The 18599-nt window shown below is 29.7% G+C and overlaps 3 protein-coding genes across 9 annotated transcripts; 1 reads left to right on the top strand and 2 right to left on the bottom strand.

Annotated features, from left to right (window-relative positions):
- Window positions 1-2507: 2507 nt before the first annotated feature.
- On the bottom strand, window positions 2508-6477 carry LOC107929866 (nuclear transcription factor Y subunit A-5). 7 transcript variants are annotated; one of them, XM_041117116.1, is made up of 7 exons: window positions 6322-6467; window positions 5099-5235; window positions 4557-4892; window positions 3960-4072; window positions 3811-3882; window positions 3532-3693; window positions 2508-3069 (listed from the first exon to the last, which is right to left on the bottom strand). In XM_041117116.1, the coding sequence occupies exons 3-7, from the start codon at window positions 4804-4806 to the stop codon at window positions 2758-2760; spliced, it is 909 nt and encodes a 302-aa protein (XP_040973050.1). In that variant the 5' UTR covers window positions 4807-4892; window positions 5099-5235; window positions 6322-6467; the 3' UTR covers window positions 2508-2757. The 7 variants fall into 7 exon arrangements, with proteins under 7 accessions (XP_040973050.1, XP_016716884.1, XP_016716887.1 ...); XM_016861395.2 differs by lacking the exon at window positions 5099-5235 and having other exon boundaries at window positions 6322-6477; XM_016861398.2 differs by lacking the exon at window positions 5099-5235 and having other exon boundaries at window positions 6116-6460.
- Window positions 6478-11511: 5034 nt separating this feature from the next.
- Window positions 11512-16879, top strand: LOC107929946 (vacuolar protein sorting-associated protein 2 homolog 1). The gene is made up of 6 exons (XM_016861497.2): window positions 11512-11719; window positions 12071-13269; window positions 15123-15253; window positions 15870-15974; window positions 16175-16435; window positions 16525-16879. Exons 2-6 carry the CDS (start codon window positions 13233-13235, stop codon window positions 16660-16662), a joined length of 672 nt encoding a protein of 223 aa, XP_016716986.1. The 5' UTR covers window positions 11512-11719; window positions 12071-13232; the 3' UTR covers window positions 16663-16879.
- LOC107929947 (RING-H2 finger protein ATL52) lies at window positions 16667-18049 on the bottom strand. Its single transcript, XM_016861498.2, has one exon. The coding sequence runs from the start codon at window positions 18047-18049 to the stop codon at window positions 17504-17506; it is 546 nt and encodes a 181-aa protein (XP_016716987.1). The 3' UTR covers window positions 16667-17503.
- Window positions 18050-18599: the final 550 nt, after the last annotated feature.

The following is an 18599-nucleotide window of genomic DNA, read 5'->3' on the forward strand; positions in this document are numbered from 1 at the left end:
CGAAATTCAATTTTTTTACTAAAGAAAATAGGAAATCACTAGAATTGTTAGAATTGTAAATGAATAGAAGTTCGATAAATAATTTTTGAATAAATTAATTTTTATTTGTTTATGTTTGTTTATCAAATTAAATACACGAACATAAAATTTTGAGGTTTATTGATTAAATGAATTTAACATGAACAAAGCATATTGACTTTATTTATATTTATGAATAAATTTATTTATGTTATTATTTTATTTGTTTGTTTGTTATAGAAAAATTTTAAATAATAAATATGTTTATTCACTGTTTGTTTGTTATAGCATATTTTTAATTGTTTGTAAATATGTTTAATTATATGTTTATGAACATGTTAATCTAATGTTCATAAACAAATCCTTTTAATTTAGACAAATAAATATAAATACGTAATTTTAAATAAACAAACATAAATAAACTTAAAAATAAATAAACAAACATAAACAGAGGCTTGTTCATTCAAATTTGGTTTGTTTACAATCATAAATGTGATGGTGAAGGAATTTGTAAGGTTAGTAATTTTATTCAGATTTTAAGTTTAAAATATCACCACATAATTTTTTTTAGTTAATAAGAAGCAATGTTTTCAATATGGAGAACCAGAAAAATAAAATGACTCTGTTTGAGTGAGTTGATGTTATAAGTTAAGTACTGATCTAATTTAAAAATAATTAAAATACTTTTATATTTATAAATTAATAAATATTAATATAAGGGTGTTTTTGTCTTTTTATGTTTTTGACAAATTATTAATATATATACTGATATATATATACTGATATAATGTTTAGAATTATCTATAATCTCACCTCATTCCTTTAAAATGAGGATAAACATATTTGAGCGCATTTAACTTGATTCTAATTAAATTAATACTTTGTCGATCATAAATTATACTATAATTAAATTAAAATTGGGACGCTTAAATTTAAACTAAGGCATCACCTGTTTTTAATATAAAATTTTTATAAATGTATTTTTTAACGTACATCATAGTTGTGCCATATATGTATATATGCAAAGCTTGCCAAATACAAATTTTTTTATTATCGTCATCAAGTAAGTGAGAGAAAAAATTTACAAACACAGATATCAAAATTTGGACCCCGTGTCAATTAATTTCAAATCCACATTAAGTTTACCACTAAGCTAATGACGTGATGGCCAAATACAAATATAATGATAGTGCCAACAACTTGAAAGAACAGGCAACTGAAGTTTTGTGTTAGATATTTTAAGATTTTCAGTCTCTTTCAATTTTGAAATGAGTAAGTTGGTTCTTTTAAAAAAATTAAAGTAATTTAATTTTTGTTAATTTTAAAAGTGAGTAATTAAGAACAATTAATTGGTTATTAATGTTTTCTATTAATTATATATCATTTTGATTGGTATAATAACAAATTTAGTCTTCAAAATTTATACATTTCGTCAATTTGATCCTAATTTAACAAATTTATCTCGTAACATTTATGTAAATATGTAAACGTTGAGGCCGAATTTGTTAACTTTTTAGAATTAAAGCTAAAATAAAAAATATATATATAAATATTAAAAGCTAAATTTAATATTATACTAATCAAAATCATATACAGTTAATAAAAGATATTAACAACATAATTAACTGTCTTTATAAAATTCAAGTACGGACAATAACATCTCTCCTTTGTACCAAAAAGTAAAATAACATCGTATCAATAACAACATTGGCTTTATGTTGCCAGACACTATATGTCTATGTCACCCCACATCTTGTTGTGTACTCCAAATTCCATCCTTTGGTTTGATTAATAGGCTTCGAGTTTTCTTACAAAAATAAATATCGGATCAATAAAATTACCAAGGTAAATTACATTTAAAATAATTAATTATTAATAAATTTACGTTTTGATCATTTAAATTCTAAAAAGTTATAAAATAATCATTGAATTATTTGAAAGTTTTTATTTAAGTCACTAAACTATTCAAAAGTTTTTATTTAAGTTAGCAAATTGTTAAGTTTTTTTTTTTTAAGTCCATCTAACGAGCTCCGAACAATGATTCAACGATTGATACAGTAGATCAATACCCATCGATGAGTAGAATATACCTTAAATCTAAGTTATCTGACGGCCAATATCGAAAATATTTGTGATGCTTAAAGCAGTTTCATGAAAAAAAACTAAATTGTAGAAGAGAAGGGGAAATAAAACTTTTGATTTGTACAGATGATGCAAAGTTATATAACGACGATTTTAACAATCTAATGACTTAAATGAAAATTTTCGAATAATTCAATAATCATTTTATAAACTTTCGAAATTGAGTGACTAAAACATAAAATTGAATAAATAATTTAATGACTTTAGGTACCCAAAATATTAAAATAGAACATTTCGGATATGGTGCCTCTTCAACCGCATTGTTCTTCTACAACCCATAAAGCGCTTAATATTAAAAATAAAAAAAATAATAATAGCATTGAAAACACCAAAACTCTAAAACTGAATTGAAAATAAATCAAAATGATACTAAAATTAAATACTTATTATTTAATACACTGACGGTGAAAAACACAACTAAAAAGTGGCCATAGAGCCAAACAATAAAATCTCCAAAGTTTATAACAAATATAATGTACAATCTGCCACAATCATTTTACACTATGCATGAAAACCAAAGACTATAATTGATATATATATAAGCCAAGGATGAGTTGCCGACTTCTTGTCGCCCGTTTTCTGAAGTCGCCCGTTTTCTCACCGGACAAGCGAAGCACAGTTTTGTATTCCATTGCACGAACTGACCGCACGGCGAGATATGTCGCCACCATTGTTGGTGATACTTGAAATGTTGGAGCAGCTCGTACATGAACCACCGTATTCTGCCGTATGTGAGCAACGGCTCTCAAGTTCCGATCCATTATTATCCTTTTGGTCGAAGCAACCGATATCCAAGATGTAATTGGAGGTTGGATCGGACCATTGCGGTTTCTTTTTGCTAAGAAAACGTCCGCCGGATCCCCGAATTCGATTCATTGCATGAAGATGGCGAGATTCGTGAAGGTATGGCTGCATTAGCAAAATAATCTTATCAATGTTAACCATGATTTTAACCATGGCATATTTTAAATTTTAAAATAGAGAGACTAAAGTCCTAAAAATAAAAATACATAGACTAAATTTTAAATTTGAGAAGAGTACAGAGACCTATGGCATATTTTAACCATGATTAATACACGCAGTATTACTACGAAAAAAACAAAACCCCGAAACATGACAACTTGTAAATTTTGCATGGATTATACTAAAAACATTCCTTATAAATTTCTCAAGGACTAAAATTGTAATTTGACCACTTGTCTGGCCCCTTTTGATCTACCCCTTGTCAAGTAACCTCCAACTAATAGAATCATTTAAAAAAAAAACATACTAAATGTATTATCAAATAGAAATTAGATTAATATCTAACAGCCTTAGGTTACAACCATTGCAATGGGAGATCATTAAAAAGCAAATATGAAATCCGTATACCTTTCGAGATTTAACGAGTTTGATTCGCGTCTCGAGCTTTGCACGATGTCGCCTCCTCCTGAGAATCCCATGATATTGTTTCGGATTGACGTAAATGGGCTCGTCTTCTGCAAGATCAAGAGGCAGCGGAATTCGAGTTGGTGCAGTTCCGGTCATCTGGGCCTGAATACGATCAAAGTTTAAATCACGGGTTCAAAACATAAGAAAAACAGTCACAAGGTGGATTATATTTGCATAACAATGCCGAGCTATGATAATTCACGGATCGAGAGATCTTACAATAGTCTGTTGCCCATTCGGAGTAAATAGCCCGGTAAAGTAAGCATCGGTGTAAGGATATTGAGCACAAGCCTAAAATGGGATCAAGAAAATACTAAATTTAACACAAAACCAATTAAAATGAAGTTAATAAAGACTACCAAACATACCATTGAATGGTTATAGTTTGGATGAGAAGGGCTTAACAATGTGTTTGGGTTGTTAAGCAAGTAAACCGGCTTCGTTTGACCTTCGATGTCTTTCCTGCAACTTTCAACCTGACCTGATGCAAAAGAAAACAATTACGACACCTTTCCAGCTTGTTCAAGAACTAAAGCAAAGTACCAGGTTGGATTCAGGTAAATTCTATCGATTGAAGATTACTTGGTGCTTAGGTTTAGGATTTCTTGATGGTCAAGTACTAGATTTTGTAAATATACGATAGAAGTTAAACTTTTAAAATTACAGGAGATGTAATTCCTATGAGATCTCTGTACCAGAGACAGGTTTTTTGTATGAATGTGAGAAAGAGATCGGTAAAACATAGGGTATTTCCTGTATTTAAACCCTAGGAAGCATAAGAACTAGGTTAATTTCTAAGTTTATAGTGGGTTTTTTCTTTCATCTGTGATGGTAGGCAAACGATTGGTGAAAATGTTAGCCATTGAATATACCTACTTAGTAACAACATTGGTGAAAATGAGAAAAAGTAAATGATGCCAAACCGAAAATTTCCGATAAATAGCAGTTTCAGAAGCATCAAATACCAGATTCCGAAGAATTGCATTGCGAATTGTTCACTCCCGTGACACCTGCTTCAGCTAATGTTGGTTCGTGGTCTAGTAGTTGAAGATCGAAACGCTTTGCATTATGATATAGTTGAGAGCGATTTTCTGCTTTCTTCAAGCTCACATTCTGTGGTACAATCTCAACAAATTGCTGTTCGTTTGAATTACACCACGGTGGGCAACTAATAAGTAAATTTTCCTTCGGCAAGATTCGAACCCGACTAGCCATCCAAATTCAGCAATCCTCTTCAGTTCCGATGCAAATTCCGGAAGATCCTTATAAACAAATGTATTGTTTTTCTCCAAGATTAACCACTAAAATGAGAAAAAGAAGAACAATCAAATGAGCTATGGATGTCTAGGTCCGATTTAAGTATGTAAGTAAGCAACAATGTATGCAACCATAAAACCAAACAAGGCGTCATTACTCATATAATTCTATCGGTCAGAGATTATATTAATTAATTAAGAAACCTTGAGAAATAAGATTTCTTGGTGACCAAGTTAAAGTAAATCTTAACCTTTACGAGAGAAATCCATGTCGGAGATGGATTTTATAGTGATACCAGAAAGAGTTCGGTAAAACAACTAGGGAACATGGAATCGGGGTTTGTTTCGAGACTCCTAACACACACGATCGAAGGTGAAAGGTGTTCATCTGAATTCCATGAAGAATGATATTCAAAACCCAGATTCACAAACTCGTTGTCAAAGAAACCACAAAATTCACAATGAAGAGTAAAGCAACATATCATAAGATGCATACAATTGAGGGAATTCCTAGTGACATGCACTCATACAACATGAATCAACATATATAACAAAAGAAAGCAATAATAGCAATGGATTTGTGTCATTATCAAATGTTTAGTTAGTACGGGTCCGAGTCCAACCATGCGAAATGTGCATAGTTCGACTTATCAAACAATCGAGGATAAGGTTATGCTCATGCTCAGGCTTTTGATAGAGTCTGAAGACAAAACCTCGCTAGGGATAACAACAACTTGTTGAAGAGTCCATCGGCTATGGACGACCGACACTTCATAGATTTCTTTCCAAAGAATCGAAAATCCCCTCAACAAACACTTAATTCCGGGTTCAATCCCTTAACAACCCCTAACCCTTACCATATATACACACACACATATAACACAAGGAAAACAGATTTGAGAGCTTGGGATGTGAAACTAACCAATCAACAACACACAAAAAAAGAAAATTTGGATCACAAAGCAGAAATATAGTGTTTGGAAATTCAATATTCCAAGATTAAAGAAGCAGGTGAAGAAGAAGATATATATATATATAAGCTATTGTGTACGGACAATAATAGTTGTACGGACAAGATAAAACCCCTTTGAAGATAATTTAACCACCCCCCAAGCAACAACTAAAAATCTTAGATATGAAGTTAAAGAAATAAAAAAGTTAAAAAAAGAAAAAAAAAAAGGCACCCAAAATGCTAAAACAGCAGACAAAATAAAAAATAAATAAAATACCAAGAACATCATTTATAACAGTAGCAGCAGCCACTTTACCAAATAAAAGAACTTCAACGTATCATGAATCCAAGAAAATAAATAAAACCCTACTTTCTATATATATGTATGTATGTATGTATGTATGAATAAAGGAGTAAAAGAAAAGAGATGAAATGAGGGGAATAAGACAAAAGGGTTAACAGCTAAAGATTGGCGAAATAGAAAAGGAAAGAAAGAGGTATGGGATCTGATGAGGCACCAACATGAAGATGAAGAAGGAAGCAAAGGATTGTTATGTAGGGAATAAATTGGGCATGTCCCCTTCTCTTCAAAAACTCTTCAACTTCAAGTCTTCAACTACTCATTTCTCTTTTTCTCTTTAAATTTATACTATTTTTCTTTTATTTTCTTTCTTGTTCAAACATTTTCAGAATCTTGCCAAAATTTAATGGATTCTTTTGGAAAGTATGGGTCAAATTAGCGTTTTGGAGACACTACTATTGAAAATATTGAATTTTAATCCTCCTACTTTCTAATGTTTTGGAGACACCAACACTTTAACAATAATAATTAACTAATCATTTATCAAAAATAAAAGTATTAAATTAACTCAAATTTAAAATATAAGGACTAAATCATAAAATTTAACACGTAGTAAAACTATCAAAATCATAATTCAACCAAAAATTATAATGAAAATAAAATATCCAACCGATTCACTTCAACTGATCAACTATAAAGATTTTAATTAACATATTAAAATGACAACTGATTATTTGACTTATTCAACTCAAAATTTGATTTATTTCTTATTCCACCCACCACCATTAAAATCCAGTAGATTCCTTTGCTTGTATTTTATTTTTCAAGTTAATAATTTTCTTTTTCTTTTCCTTCTAGAACTTGGAAATTTGCCTAATTACCCCAAACTAATGGTTTTATATTCCAAATTGTCCCTATTATTGATTGATAGTTAAATGAGATATTTTATAGAAAAATAGATCAAATTAAACTCAAGCTATCCAACTACTCAAATTTTATTTAATTAATCCACAAGTTTTGTTTTTTATGTGATAATGAAAATTTTTAATCTAAACTCAAATTTTAATATAAAATAAATCAAAGATTAGATTTTTTTTTTCAAATTTAGTAAACCTTAAACAAAACAAACACTTATAATTTAGTATCTACTTAGATCTCACCATTAAATAATTAAATTAGATTTTTTTTTTCAAATTTTACCCTTTTTTTTTAAGTATCATCTTATTTTGTAGATAATATTGAAGTCCATCAATGACTGATCTAAGGGACTGGCAATACTCCGACCCCCTAAAATGAAAAATTTTCTATTCAAATATTTTTCTAATTTATAAAATTTTAAATTAGTAATGGTAAAATTACATTTTGACTCCCCAAAAATGATAAAAAATTAATTTAATCCTTTCAATTTATAAAGATATAGACTATTAAAATGACAAGATTACATTTTTACTGTCATAAAAATATATTATTTAATTCCGGCCCCCCAAAAAAATTTCTAACTTTGCTTCTAAAGTCAATGTTATAATTTAATTATTTAAAGGTAAATGGGTTTTAAAATTTTTGACATCTAGATTTAAATATCCTATAACGAAGAAAAAAAAGTACAAACAGGTTTAATGATAAAATTTTATTTGAGATTTTTTTAGAAATTTTGAAGTTTTAATTTAATACAATAGTAAAAATACGAGGATAATATTTTAATTTAATCATTTTAAAAATTTCAAATAGCAATTTAATACAATAATAAAATTGTACTTTGACCTTCTTAAAAATTTATAATTCAATTTAAACTTCCCTAAAATAATTTTTTTATCCCTCGGTTCAAGTTTTTGCATAGTGTCCAATTTTGAGCATGTAATAACCTTTTCTCTCTCATCCTTAAAATATAATGATAAATTACATTAGTAGTCATTCAATTATAGTTTTCTTTTCTTTTTCGGTCATTCAATTATAAAAAATTATAGAATAATCACTTAGCTATTCAGTTTTTTATTTTTTATCACTCAACTATCTTAGATTTTTAGGTATTTTTATTTTTGCGTTAGCTAGTTGGTGACCAAAAAAGACAAAATTAAATAATTATATAATTATTTTGTAACTTTTCATAATCAAGTAACTACGTAATTTACCCAATATATAATGTAAATTGTCATTTTCCCGAGGAAAAAAAAGTAGTAGTTGGGAAAGATGTGATGAGTTTTGACTCTCGTCTCACCGTCTTAAACAATTGGTTAAATTTAACTTAGTTGTTGTATCTTGCAAAAATTATGAATTTAATCTATTTACTTTAGTTTGGTCATTTTTAGTCCTTGTACTTTTTAAATTTTAAAATTTCAATCCTTACTAATTAATTACTGTTAAATTCATCAAGTTAAGTTTTACTATTTCTAAATTTTGACGTGATAAATATATTATCATATGTGTAATGCTATATATTATCATATGTGTAATGCCATGTCAATTTATTGTTTCCACATATTACTTACTAAAAATTCATTTAATAGATTAATGACTATCATCTACATCAAGATTGAAATTTTAATTTTTGAAAAGTGTAGAGACTTAGAATGATTCAATTGGAGAATATAGATGAAATCTAAAACTAATTAAATTTAACTACTACTATTTGGGTTGGGACTAGAATTTCAAAATACAAAAGTATAAGGACTAAACTGACTGATTCAAAAATTACAGGGATTAAAATTGATCAAATTAAAGTAAGAGACTAAATTCATGACTTTTACAAAGTACAGGAGTAATAGCAAAATTTAACCTAAATAATTTGACAAATCCACCACAATAAGACAAAAACAGAACTGTCCTTTTTCCTTTTTATCCACCAAAATAATATATGTATATATTTTCATTAAAAGCATCCTTTATGTCACCACTTGTTACTCATTACGTAACGGTGATAACGTCATGCTAATATATGTAAATATATATAATTGTTGGGTTCCAATTATTTTACGGGATTTTTATTCATTTAATTAGTAATTTTTTATCATTTAATTACAAAATAATTATTTAACTATTTAATTTTTTCATCAGTTGATTGGCAGTCGTAATTTTTAAAATAGACATAATAGAATGTGTCAATTTAGTTTTGATTCTAAAAAATTTAATTCTCACTTTGTATAATTTGATTTTTTTTACTCTTTCACATAAATTTAATTGACACAATGTATAAATATTAATAGTTAAAGTTATTATTATGTCAATTTTAAAAGCTGTCATAATTAGCACACTAAAACCAAGAAAAATAAAATTAAATTGTTGAATGATCAATTTGTAAATTTTCACAATTAAATTATTAAAAAAAATTATTTAATAAATTACCCTTTAAGCTATACATATTTTCCCAAATATATGCGTAAACTGTTTCTTCCCTTACCCGTTTAACACTAGACCTTAACGCCCTTGGTCCAAAAAAATTTTAGTCCAATCAGAAGCTGGAACGTCATCATCCACCTGTATTTTTTAAAACTTTACATGAAATTTAAAAAAATGGAAAAAAAAGTAAAATTTTATTTTTAATTAAATTTATATATAGATAACTTAATTTTTTTTAATGTTTATGTTATAATATTAATAAATTGTAAGCTTAAAAAATGAGATAGAATGAGTTAGATTGAGTCGAGCTCAAACTTTAAATATTTGCGCTTAAGGGCTAGTTTGGTAATACTTTTGAAAAGTGCTATAGAAAAGTGCTTTTAAAAAATTTGATTTAAAATTTGATTGTTTACATTGCTGTCAAAAAGTACTTTTGAAAAATAAAATGTCCATTTTAGACATGTTATTATCAAGTAACGAATATGCATTTAAATAAAATTTAAATTAGTTAACACTATTATATTTTAGTAAGGATATAAAAAATTTATTATAACTTGTTAATATTTTAATGTATAAAATATAAATTTTAAATATTTTTAAGTAATAAATATTAATTACTTATAAAATTTAATTAGAATATATAAACTACATTTTAAATATTGAAATATAACTATTAAATATTTGTAATTAGTATTTTAAAAAATATTTTTTATTTTTAATTAATGATTTTAACACATTTATAATTAAGCACCAGGAAAAAAAAATAAAAAGTACTATATTATTAGAGGGTGAAAAAGTACTTAAGCACTAAAAGTACTTTTGGGAGAGGAAAAATTAAAAATTTTAGCTTCTTCTTTTCAAAAATGTGTTTTAAAAGTAGTTCTAAAAAGTTAAAAATTTCAGCCAATATTTTAATCCAAAAGCAGCTTGTTCTGCATAACTTTTCTTCTAAAAATACTTTTAGAGCCAGAAGTACTTTTTTTAAATATAGAAGAACAGGCCCTAAGTTTAACCCATATTTTAAATAACTTTTTTTCTCCTCAAAATTATTTTTTAAACCTAATATTTTATTATAAATATTCTCAAATTTCAAATATTTTATTTTAATATTTTATTCGAACAGATTGGTATCTGGCCAACATGATTTATTCGGCATGTACAAGTCCATTGTTATTTTTTTTCATAGGCCTTCAACTAAGCCCATCAAATTTCTTCAATTGGGTCTTATCAACCACGCAATATCTAAACATGTAAAAAAATAAGAAAGTAAACTACATGTGATGTAGACTTCATCATGTATTGAATTATTTGTGCAAGTTTAAAAATTCTACTCAAAAAATGAGAGAGTTTAGATAAAATATAATATTTAGATAAAATTTAAAATATATTTTTTTATATGAATTGGGCCTTGAGTAAAATTTTTTGACCCAAATCTGACTTGACCCGAATATAATGTTATAAAATATATTATATTAATTATATATATTAATTAAGAATTATATATATTTATATTTAGATTAAATCACTAATCCGATAACAATTAAATTCATTACCCAAAATCTAAAAAAAAATTACTCAACTAAATAAACTCAACCTAAAATATAAAATTTTAAAATTTATATTTAATACAATAAATATTTATTTATATTTGTTTGTGTTTTTAATATAAAAACATTTATTATATTTGTGGTAGTGTTTTATATAAATATTTTTGATGTGTTAGAAAATTAATCTAAACAAAATTAAATATGGGCTGATCGAGTCGAGCCCTGATTTACCTTTTTAAAATTGGGTTGGGCTTGAAAAAAAAAGTGAACTTATTTTTTTACTGAGCCCGAACTTAGAAATTTGATCTAGATACATTGTATGAGTATGACTTAAACTCGACTCACCTTAATCATGAGTACCTTTAATTGAATGTCACTCTAAAATTCAATTTTAATAACTTTAGATGATTTTTTTAAAATTTAAACTCTTTAATTAAAATAATTATTTAAATTAATCACTATTATTAAAAATTTTATTAATTCACTGACGGATTATTAATATGAATATGAATTTATTGAGTGCTGGACACCAAGCATTTTATATTATTTTTTACTAAAGCTAGTTACCTTTCTATAATTAATCCGAAACGAGAAACCCGAACACAATGTCAGCCATCTTGCCACTCCCTGATGAGGGCCATCTCAAACCCATGTTGAAGCCGCCACCTTTTTCAGCTACCGGCGGTTGCTCCTTCTCTCTTTGCCTTCTCCCTCCCTGAAATCCTTGTACTTTCCTCGTGTAAGTTTCATCTTTGGTTTTCTTGTTTAAAAAATATGGTGTTTTAAGCTTAATAGAACAAGAAGTAAAGCTCTATGCTAAAGAACTTGAAGCCTCCTTTTAAACAACCATTTTTTCTATATTTCCTTTGAGTTAATCTTTGGTTCTTTTGTGTACCCTTTTTGAAGCTTATTGTTCTGTTATTGAAAATTTAGAAAAAAAAAATCTGGATTTTAATCCATGAATTGGCTTTTTCAGTTTAATTCTTAATTGGGTTTTCCTTAATTTTCTCTTTGGTTGTCTGTGGTTCTGGGTTTTCTTTATCGATAAATCTGGAATTTGAATTACTAAGATAGCATCTCAATCCCACAGGCATTGGTGCAGATGAAGAACTCCTTCACTCGCTTTCCAACAATTTTACAACATCGAAATGCTTAGGGGGAATATTCCCCATTCTGTTGGTTGTTATAATCAAGCTGCATTTTACTAAAAAAATTATTTTAGAAAATATTGTGATAATATTTTTAAAAAATATTATGATATTTAACGAATTCGGATATTCGAAGAAAATTTAATTAATTTGGATTAGGGTTTAAATAATAATACTCATATTTAGCGTGGATAATAAACGAATTTAAATTTTAAAATAGATTTATAGATTTAATTTTTACAAAAATTGTATATATTTGACCCATCATTGTTCTTATTCTCTTATTTAAGTAATAAAATTTCACTTTAGTGCTTAAAAAAATTTATTTAGTCCCTTTTAAAATGATGAGGAGCGTTCCGCCTTAGGAGAAGCACCCATATGAGTAAGAGTAGATAAAGCGAAAGTGAGAATATCAACTTAAGTAATGTAAATATTAATAAAAATCTAATTCCTCAAAAATTTAATGTTTATCCGCAAGATTCGTCCATGAAAGATAAGTTAAAGTCTAATATCAGGCCAAAATGCATAATCGATGGGCAATATCCTTGTACTACCCTTATTAGTTCCTAGGGACAGAGGAGGCTAAATTAGCCGAAAGATAATGACCGATTCAAGAACGCAAAATGCCTCAACTTTTTCAAGGTAAAAAGAAGTGGAAAAGAAGCTCCAAGCCAATGTGTACCAGGCGCTATAACATTGAAATAACCCATGCTATACTTCCAAAAAAAAAAGTTCGAACATTATAATAAAATTATATTTTAAATTCTAAAAAATTATAATTTAATTACTTACCTTAAATTTTTTTCTAATTTCATCCCAACATAATTCATAAAAAGCCACGATTAAATTTAAATAAAATTTTAATTATTCTAAATTCCCATTCCTTAGCCACTATAACGATACCGCGTAAAAGACTAAAAGCAAAAGAAAAAATTAAAATAAAAGTCGGTATTGGCTTCGAAGCAGAGCCATAAAATCACCTGTATTAAGCAATCTCTTCCTTAAATCCAACCATTAAAAACCCTCGTTTCTTAAACATCAGATCGGATCCTTGAAATCTCCATCGATTCATTTTTGGTACAGTTTTCGTAGTATCGATCAAACATGAGTTTCCTCTTTGGGAAGAGAAAAACTCCCGCAGGTACCTGGTTTTCTTTTTTCGTTTTTTTTTGGGATTAAATTATTAATTTTTTTATTAATTTCGAAAAAGGTTTTACGATTTTGGGTTTGATCGTTTCGTTTTTGGGTTTTTAAATTGATCTCAGAAAAAAAAAAGATTTTAGTGATTGGATGATATACGTGATAAAAAATAGCAGATTGCGTTTATTCGTGGAAATCGATTGACCGTTTTTTGTTATAATTCAGAATTTTGATGTCGAATGATAAATTGTGTTCATTTCAGGAATGATGTGAATTATGGTTTGGGTGCTATTTGTTTTTTTATTTGGTTTAGTTTTGGATTATAAGATCGGTCGTTTGCATGATTGCTTTTTCATATTTGTTTCGAATTTCGATAGGGTTTTACAAATTATTGAATTTTATGAATGATACAAGCTGAAAAGAATAGGTGGGTCATGAGTTTTCTTGGTGTATTATAAGTTATTGAATGGTTAAATGATTGTTTGTTTTGTATTAGTTTCGAATTTTCATTAATGTCTATGATTTTCGGTTCGGTTGTTGCGGTTTGGATTTTGTGAATTGATCCCCGATAAGGATTTTAGTAATTGGATAATATACCTGATCAAACTAGCAGGTGGAATTTATTTGTGGAAATCAATTGATTGCTTTTTGTTGTAATTCATAATTTTGATGTGGAATGCTAAAATTTGTGTTTGTTAGTTTGTTCTTATCTGTTTCGATTTTCAATAGGGTTTTACAATTTATTGAATTTTATGAAATATGCAAGCTGAAAGAATAGGTGGGTCATGCATTTTTATGGTGTACTGCAAATTACTGAATGGTTGTTTGTTTCATATTAGTTTCGGATTTTCATTAATGTCGAAAAAAGGGTCTATGATTTTCGTTTTGGTTGTTGCGATTTGGATTTTGTGGAGTGATCCCAGATAAGGATTTTAGTAATTGGATAATATACCTGATCAAAATAGCAGGTGGAGTTTATTTGTGGAAATCAGTTGATTGCTTTTTGTTGTAATTCAGAATTTTGATGTGGAATGATAAATTTTGTGTTTGTTTTAGAAATGTTTCTGAATTATGGTAATGCATTTTTTTTTGTTGGGGGAAGGTTGCTTTTTGTTTTTATTTGGTTTAGTTTTAGATTATAAGATCGATTGTTTGCATGGTTGTTTGTTCATATTTGTTTCAGATTTTGATAGGGTTTTATGAATTCTTGAATTTTATGAAAGATGCAAGCTGAAAAAATAGGCGGGTCATGCATTTTTATGGTGTATTGCAAATTATTGAATGGTTAACTGGTTGTTTGTTCATATTAGTTTCAAATCATTGAAGTGATCCCAAATAAGGATCTTAGTATTTGGATGATATTAATGATTAAAGTAGCAGTTGAGTGTATTTTTCTGGCAATGATTTGTGGAAATTGACTTTTTTTATTATTATTATAATTCAGAATTTTGATACGGAATGCTAAACATATATTAATTTTTGAAATGTTTGTGAATTATGATAAGAAATGCAATTTTTCTATGCTATTTGTTTATTCGTTTTTAGATAATGAGATTGATCACTTGTGTGGTTGTTTGTTCATATTTGTTTCAAATTTCAATAGGCTTTTATAAATTATCGAATGGAAAATGTTTGAATCCATGTTGTTTTTTCATAAAGATGCAAACTAAAAGAATCGGTAAGTCACGCATTTTATGGTGTGGGTTAAATGGTGTTGATGGTTCCTGTTGTTTCCAGGTTTTGGAGGTAGTTAGGCTGTGAATTTGGATGGTGTATATAAAATGATATCGTTGATTTCGTATTGAGAGTTTGTGTAATATCTGAAAATATTGATGTTTTTTTTTTTGGTTTCAGAGCTTCTGCGGGAGAATAAGAGGATGCTGGACAAATCTATTAGAGAGATAGAGAGGGAGAGGCAAGGTCTTCAGAACCAAGAGAAGAAACTGATTGCAGAGATAAAGAAAACTGCAAAGCAAGGGCAGATGGTAAATTATTTTTTTCCTACATCAATATTTTTCCTTTTTTTCATTTTTGCTGACTTTTTTATGATGCATGTCTTATTATATTTGTCTTAGAAGTAGTATGTATTGGGGTCAAGTGCTTATCTGCTCGACAAATTTCTTTTAAGGCAATCACGGGAAAAGAAATTTCTGCTTTTTGGCATATGCAAGTTTGCTTTTTCATTGATTTTGTGTAAATCTGATGTATTTCTGCACTAGATGACTGTCTTATGTGTTACGGCATGTTTTATCAGATGCATTTTACAATTTGTCTGAAAAGTTGATGTCCCATGTTCTTCTTCCCGATCTGTAAACAAAATGCATCGAATATATGTGTCAAGAGTTTGCATTCTTTGATTTTTTTATTTTTTTTTCACTTGGCTGCTTGATTGTGTGTATGTCTATTTTGTTTGACATTAGTGGGTTGATGTGGTCATTTATTTTTTCATTCGGCTTCAAGATTGTACTGTCCTCTCTCGTATTTGGGAGCTAGGTTTACTTTTAGAACCTATTATACATGATCTATGCGAAACATGAATCAGCTTTACACCTATGTAGCCTACAACCTCAAAATGTTCTGATTGATGGAAACTTTTTTCAGGGAGCTGTAAAGGTGATGGCGAAAGACCTTATCCGAACTCGACATCAAATTGAAAAGTTCTATAAGCTGAAATCACAGCTCCAAGGCGTATCTCTTCGAATTCAAGTATGTTTTTTATCTATACATTTATCTGTGTCAATTACTTGAAGTGTTAATTGTTCACATTAAAAATTATGGTCTCTTCTTGTGCGTGGTAAGTAGATGAAAGTTGGTAAGTACAACTCTTGAGAGGGCAATTATAGAAAATTTTGAAATATGTTCTGCTCAACCCTTACAGCTTGACTAATTTTCTGTACAACTTCCAGACATTGAAATCAACACAAGCAATGGGAGAAGCAATGAAAGGTGTGACAAAGGCAATGGGCCGGATGAACAGGCAGATGAACTTGCCGTCGTTGCAGAAAATTATGCAAGAATTTGAGATGCAGAACGAGAAGATGGAGATGGTTAGTGAGGTAATGGGTGACGCTATTGATGATGCTTTGGAAGGTGATGAAGAAGAGGAAGAAACAGAAGAACTTGTGAGCCAAGTTCTTGATGAAATCGGAATCGATATCAATCAAGAGGTTCTATTTTAACCGTTTCTTGCACAAAACATTAATAGCTTGTATTTCTTGCCCTAATACTAACTCTGCTTATTTGATTTAACTCGCAGCTTGTCAATGCACCATCAGCTGCTGTTTCTGCACCAGCTGCAAAGGGTAAGGTTGCGCAGGCAGAAGCAACCGGGAATGACGACGGTGGGATAGATAGTGACTTACAAGCAAGGCTAGACAATTTGAGAAGGATGTAGTAAGTATGCTTAATTACACTTGTATACAATATAAAAATTCCCTCCGTTGTGGAAGGCAAAAATACATTTGGATTGTAACATTTGGGAAAACTTGTGCCAGAGTTTATCGAGTGTCAGGGTATGGAAATACACAGTAACTATAATAAATTTACATATTTTGTAAATTTCTACATGCTTTGGCGGTAAATAGGTTGTGAATTCATTCTATTTGGACACATACCATTGCCTCACTTCTGTTTGATACTTTGCTGCATATTTCGTCGAGTTTATGTGTTTTGTGTTTGGAACATCATCGATGAATCTGTTTTGCTGGATTCTTGTGCTTGTCAGCTTGTCTTGTACTATTTACCTCGTTTTGGTTCGGTTTTTGACTTAAACTGCACTCCGAGCTTTGCTCATGCCTAATATGCATTGCAGTGTTTGTAGTCACATTATAGCACCCACCATAGCAGGCGCAAAACCGGAGATAGCTGGTTTGGTGGTGGTTACTCAGACTCTTCATTTTTCTTGGACTACTTTATATTTCAAACTTGGATATCGGGATATGGACGTCAAGGATCTTCACATATGTGAAAAAATGAAGAAAAAAATAACTACATAGATCACACTCACATCTGAACCCGAGTAAGGTATATGCTAAATAACAAAATACCCTGGCCCCATTTGAACGCTCAAAAATGAGCTGCACTGTATCCACATGGGCAGCTGGCTTTGTCAATTTTTAGTCATTTGTTAACATGGTCACGCATCTCATATGAGGCCCACCACATATATATTTTTTCAGACTATCCCTACCTTACCTCTAATCAATCAACAGAGAGACCCCCTCCCCCCAAAAAAATCAAACTAAAACTGGGACGCCTAGAACATCTTCTCCGGGATTCTGTGGTGAAACTTCCTCTGTTTGTCTTCGACGAATTGGAGAAGGCTCAGGATCCACTAAGGTACGGCACAGTGGACAATCGAAATGAGAATAGAGCCACATATCTATACAAGGAGCATGGAAAGAATGCTTGCACCTTGGTAGTTGCCTCACTTCATCTCCATCTTCAAAAACCGATAAACAAACTGCGCATTCATGTTCTCTGCCGGCTTCTTCAGACCCCATGTCGATGCTTCCCTTCTTGTACTTGAAACTCGACGACAATATGATCCTACTCTGGCTCTCGTAAGTCTGCCCGGCGGCCATTTCGGCAAGTCGGGTTTGTCTTTGCCTAGAATAATCAGGGCGCTGTGTACACCACCGGATGACGATAAGGTTGTATACAGCCAATACAACGGCAGCTGTTCCGACTAAAACGAGACCATAGTAAAGCATAGGTAAATTAGACTTTGAAGAAAGAGGAAGAGAAGAAGAAGAAGGGCCTTCAGTGTTTAAGTCTCCCATATTGAAAAAAAGGGGTTTTACAGATGAGTAAGGATTTTTACACAAGCAATGAAGTTTATAAGAGAGAGAGAAGCGCAAATGGGCAAATTGTGTATAATAAAAAAGAAAATATAATTGGTAGTTAATCTAAAAGCCGTGGTTGTTATGTAGTGGTGAAGAAAAAAATGTATTTGTATTAAATCTTCATTGGCCAAAAAAGAATGAAGACAAAACAAACGTACAATCATTAGACAGTGAATTAAAAGAATTAGCTGTGAAAATGTTTGGATTTTGTTGATAAGAAATTTCTCCTATTTTCTTCCTCTCTTCCTTTATATATGTAACTATGTACGTACTTGTCTTAATGTCAACTTGGGTCGGGCAGGATTTAGGCCAGTAGTTGAGCCATGAAATTGAGAGAGCCTGCAAAAAGGAAAAATGGATGAGCTGTGGGGGTGTCGGAGTTAGCACTTCAATACTAAAGCTAGTGCTTTTGTTCGGAGAGAATGAATGAAGGTAGGATATGACGAAATATTGGATGCGTCTATAAAGTATCCTTAAAAGCATTTTA

This window comes from Gossypium hirsutum, chromosome A07, assembly GCF_007990345.1.
Source record: "Gossypium hirsutum isolate 1008001.06 chromosome A07, Gossypium_hirsutum_v2.1, whole genome shotgun sequence".
Classification (NCBI taxonomy): Eukaryota; Viridiplantae; Streptophyta; class Magnoliopsida; order Malvales; family Malvaceae; genus Gossypium; species Gossypium hirsutum.

Coding starts and splice junctions, on each gene's coding strand:
- LOC107929866 (XM_016861395.2), bottom strand. CDS start 4,806: ATGGCTAGTCGGGTTCGAATCTTGCCGAAGGAAAATTTACTTATTAGT. Junction 4,073..4,556: donor ATGCAATTCTTCGGAATCTG/GTATTTGATGCT, acceptor CTTTTGCATCAG/GTCAGGTTGAAAGTTGCAGG. Junction 3,883..3,959: donor CAAACTATAACCATTCAATG/GTATGTTTGGTA, acceptor ATCCCATTTTAG/GCTTGTGCTCAATATCCTTA.
- LOC107929946 (XM_016861497.2), top strand. CDS start 13,233: ATGAGTTTCCTCTTTGGGAAGAGAAAAACTCCCGCAG. Junction 15,975..16,174: donor GCGTATCTCTTCGAATTCAA/GTATGTTTTTTA, acceptor TACAACTTCCAG/ACATTGAAATCAACACAAGC. Junction 16,436..16,524: donor GAATCGATATCAATCAAGAG/GTTCTATTTTAA, acceptor TTTAACTCGCAG/CTTGTCAATGCACCATCAGC.
- LOC107929947 (XM_016861498.2), bottom strand. CDS start 18,049: ATGGGAGACTTAAACACTGAAGGCCCTTCTTCTTCTTCTCTTCCTCTT.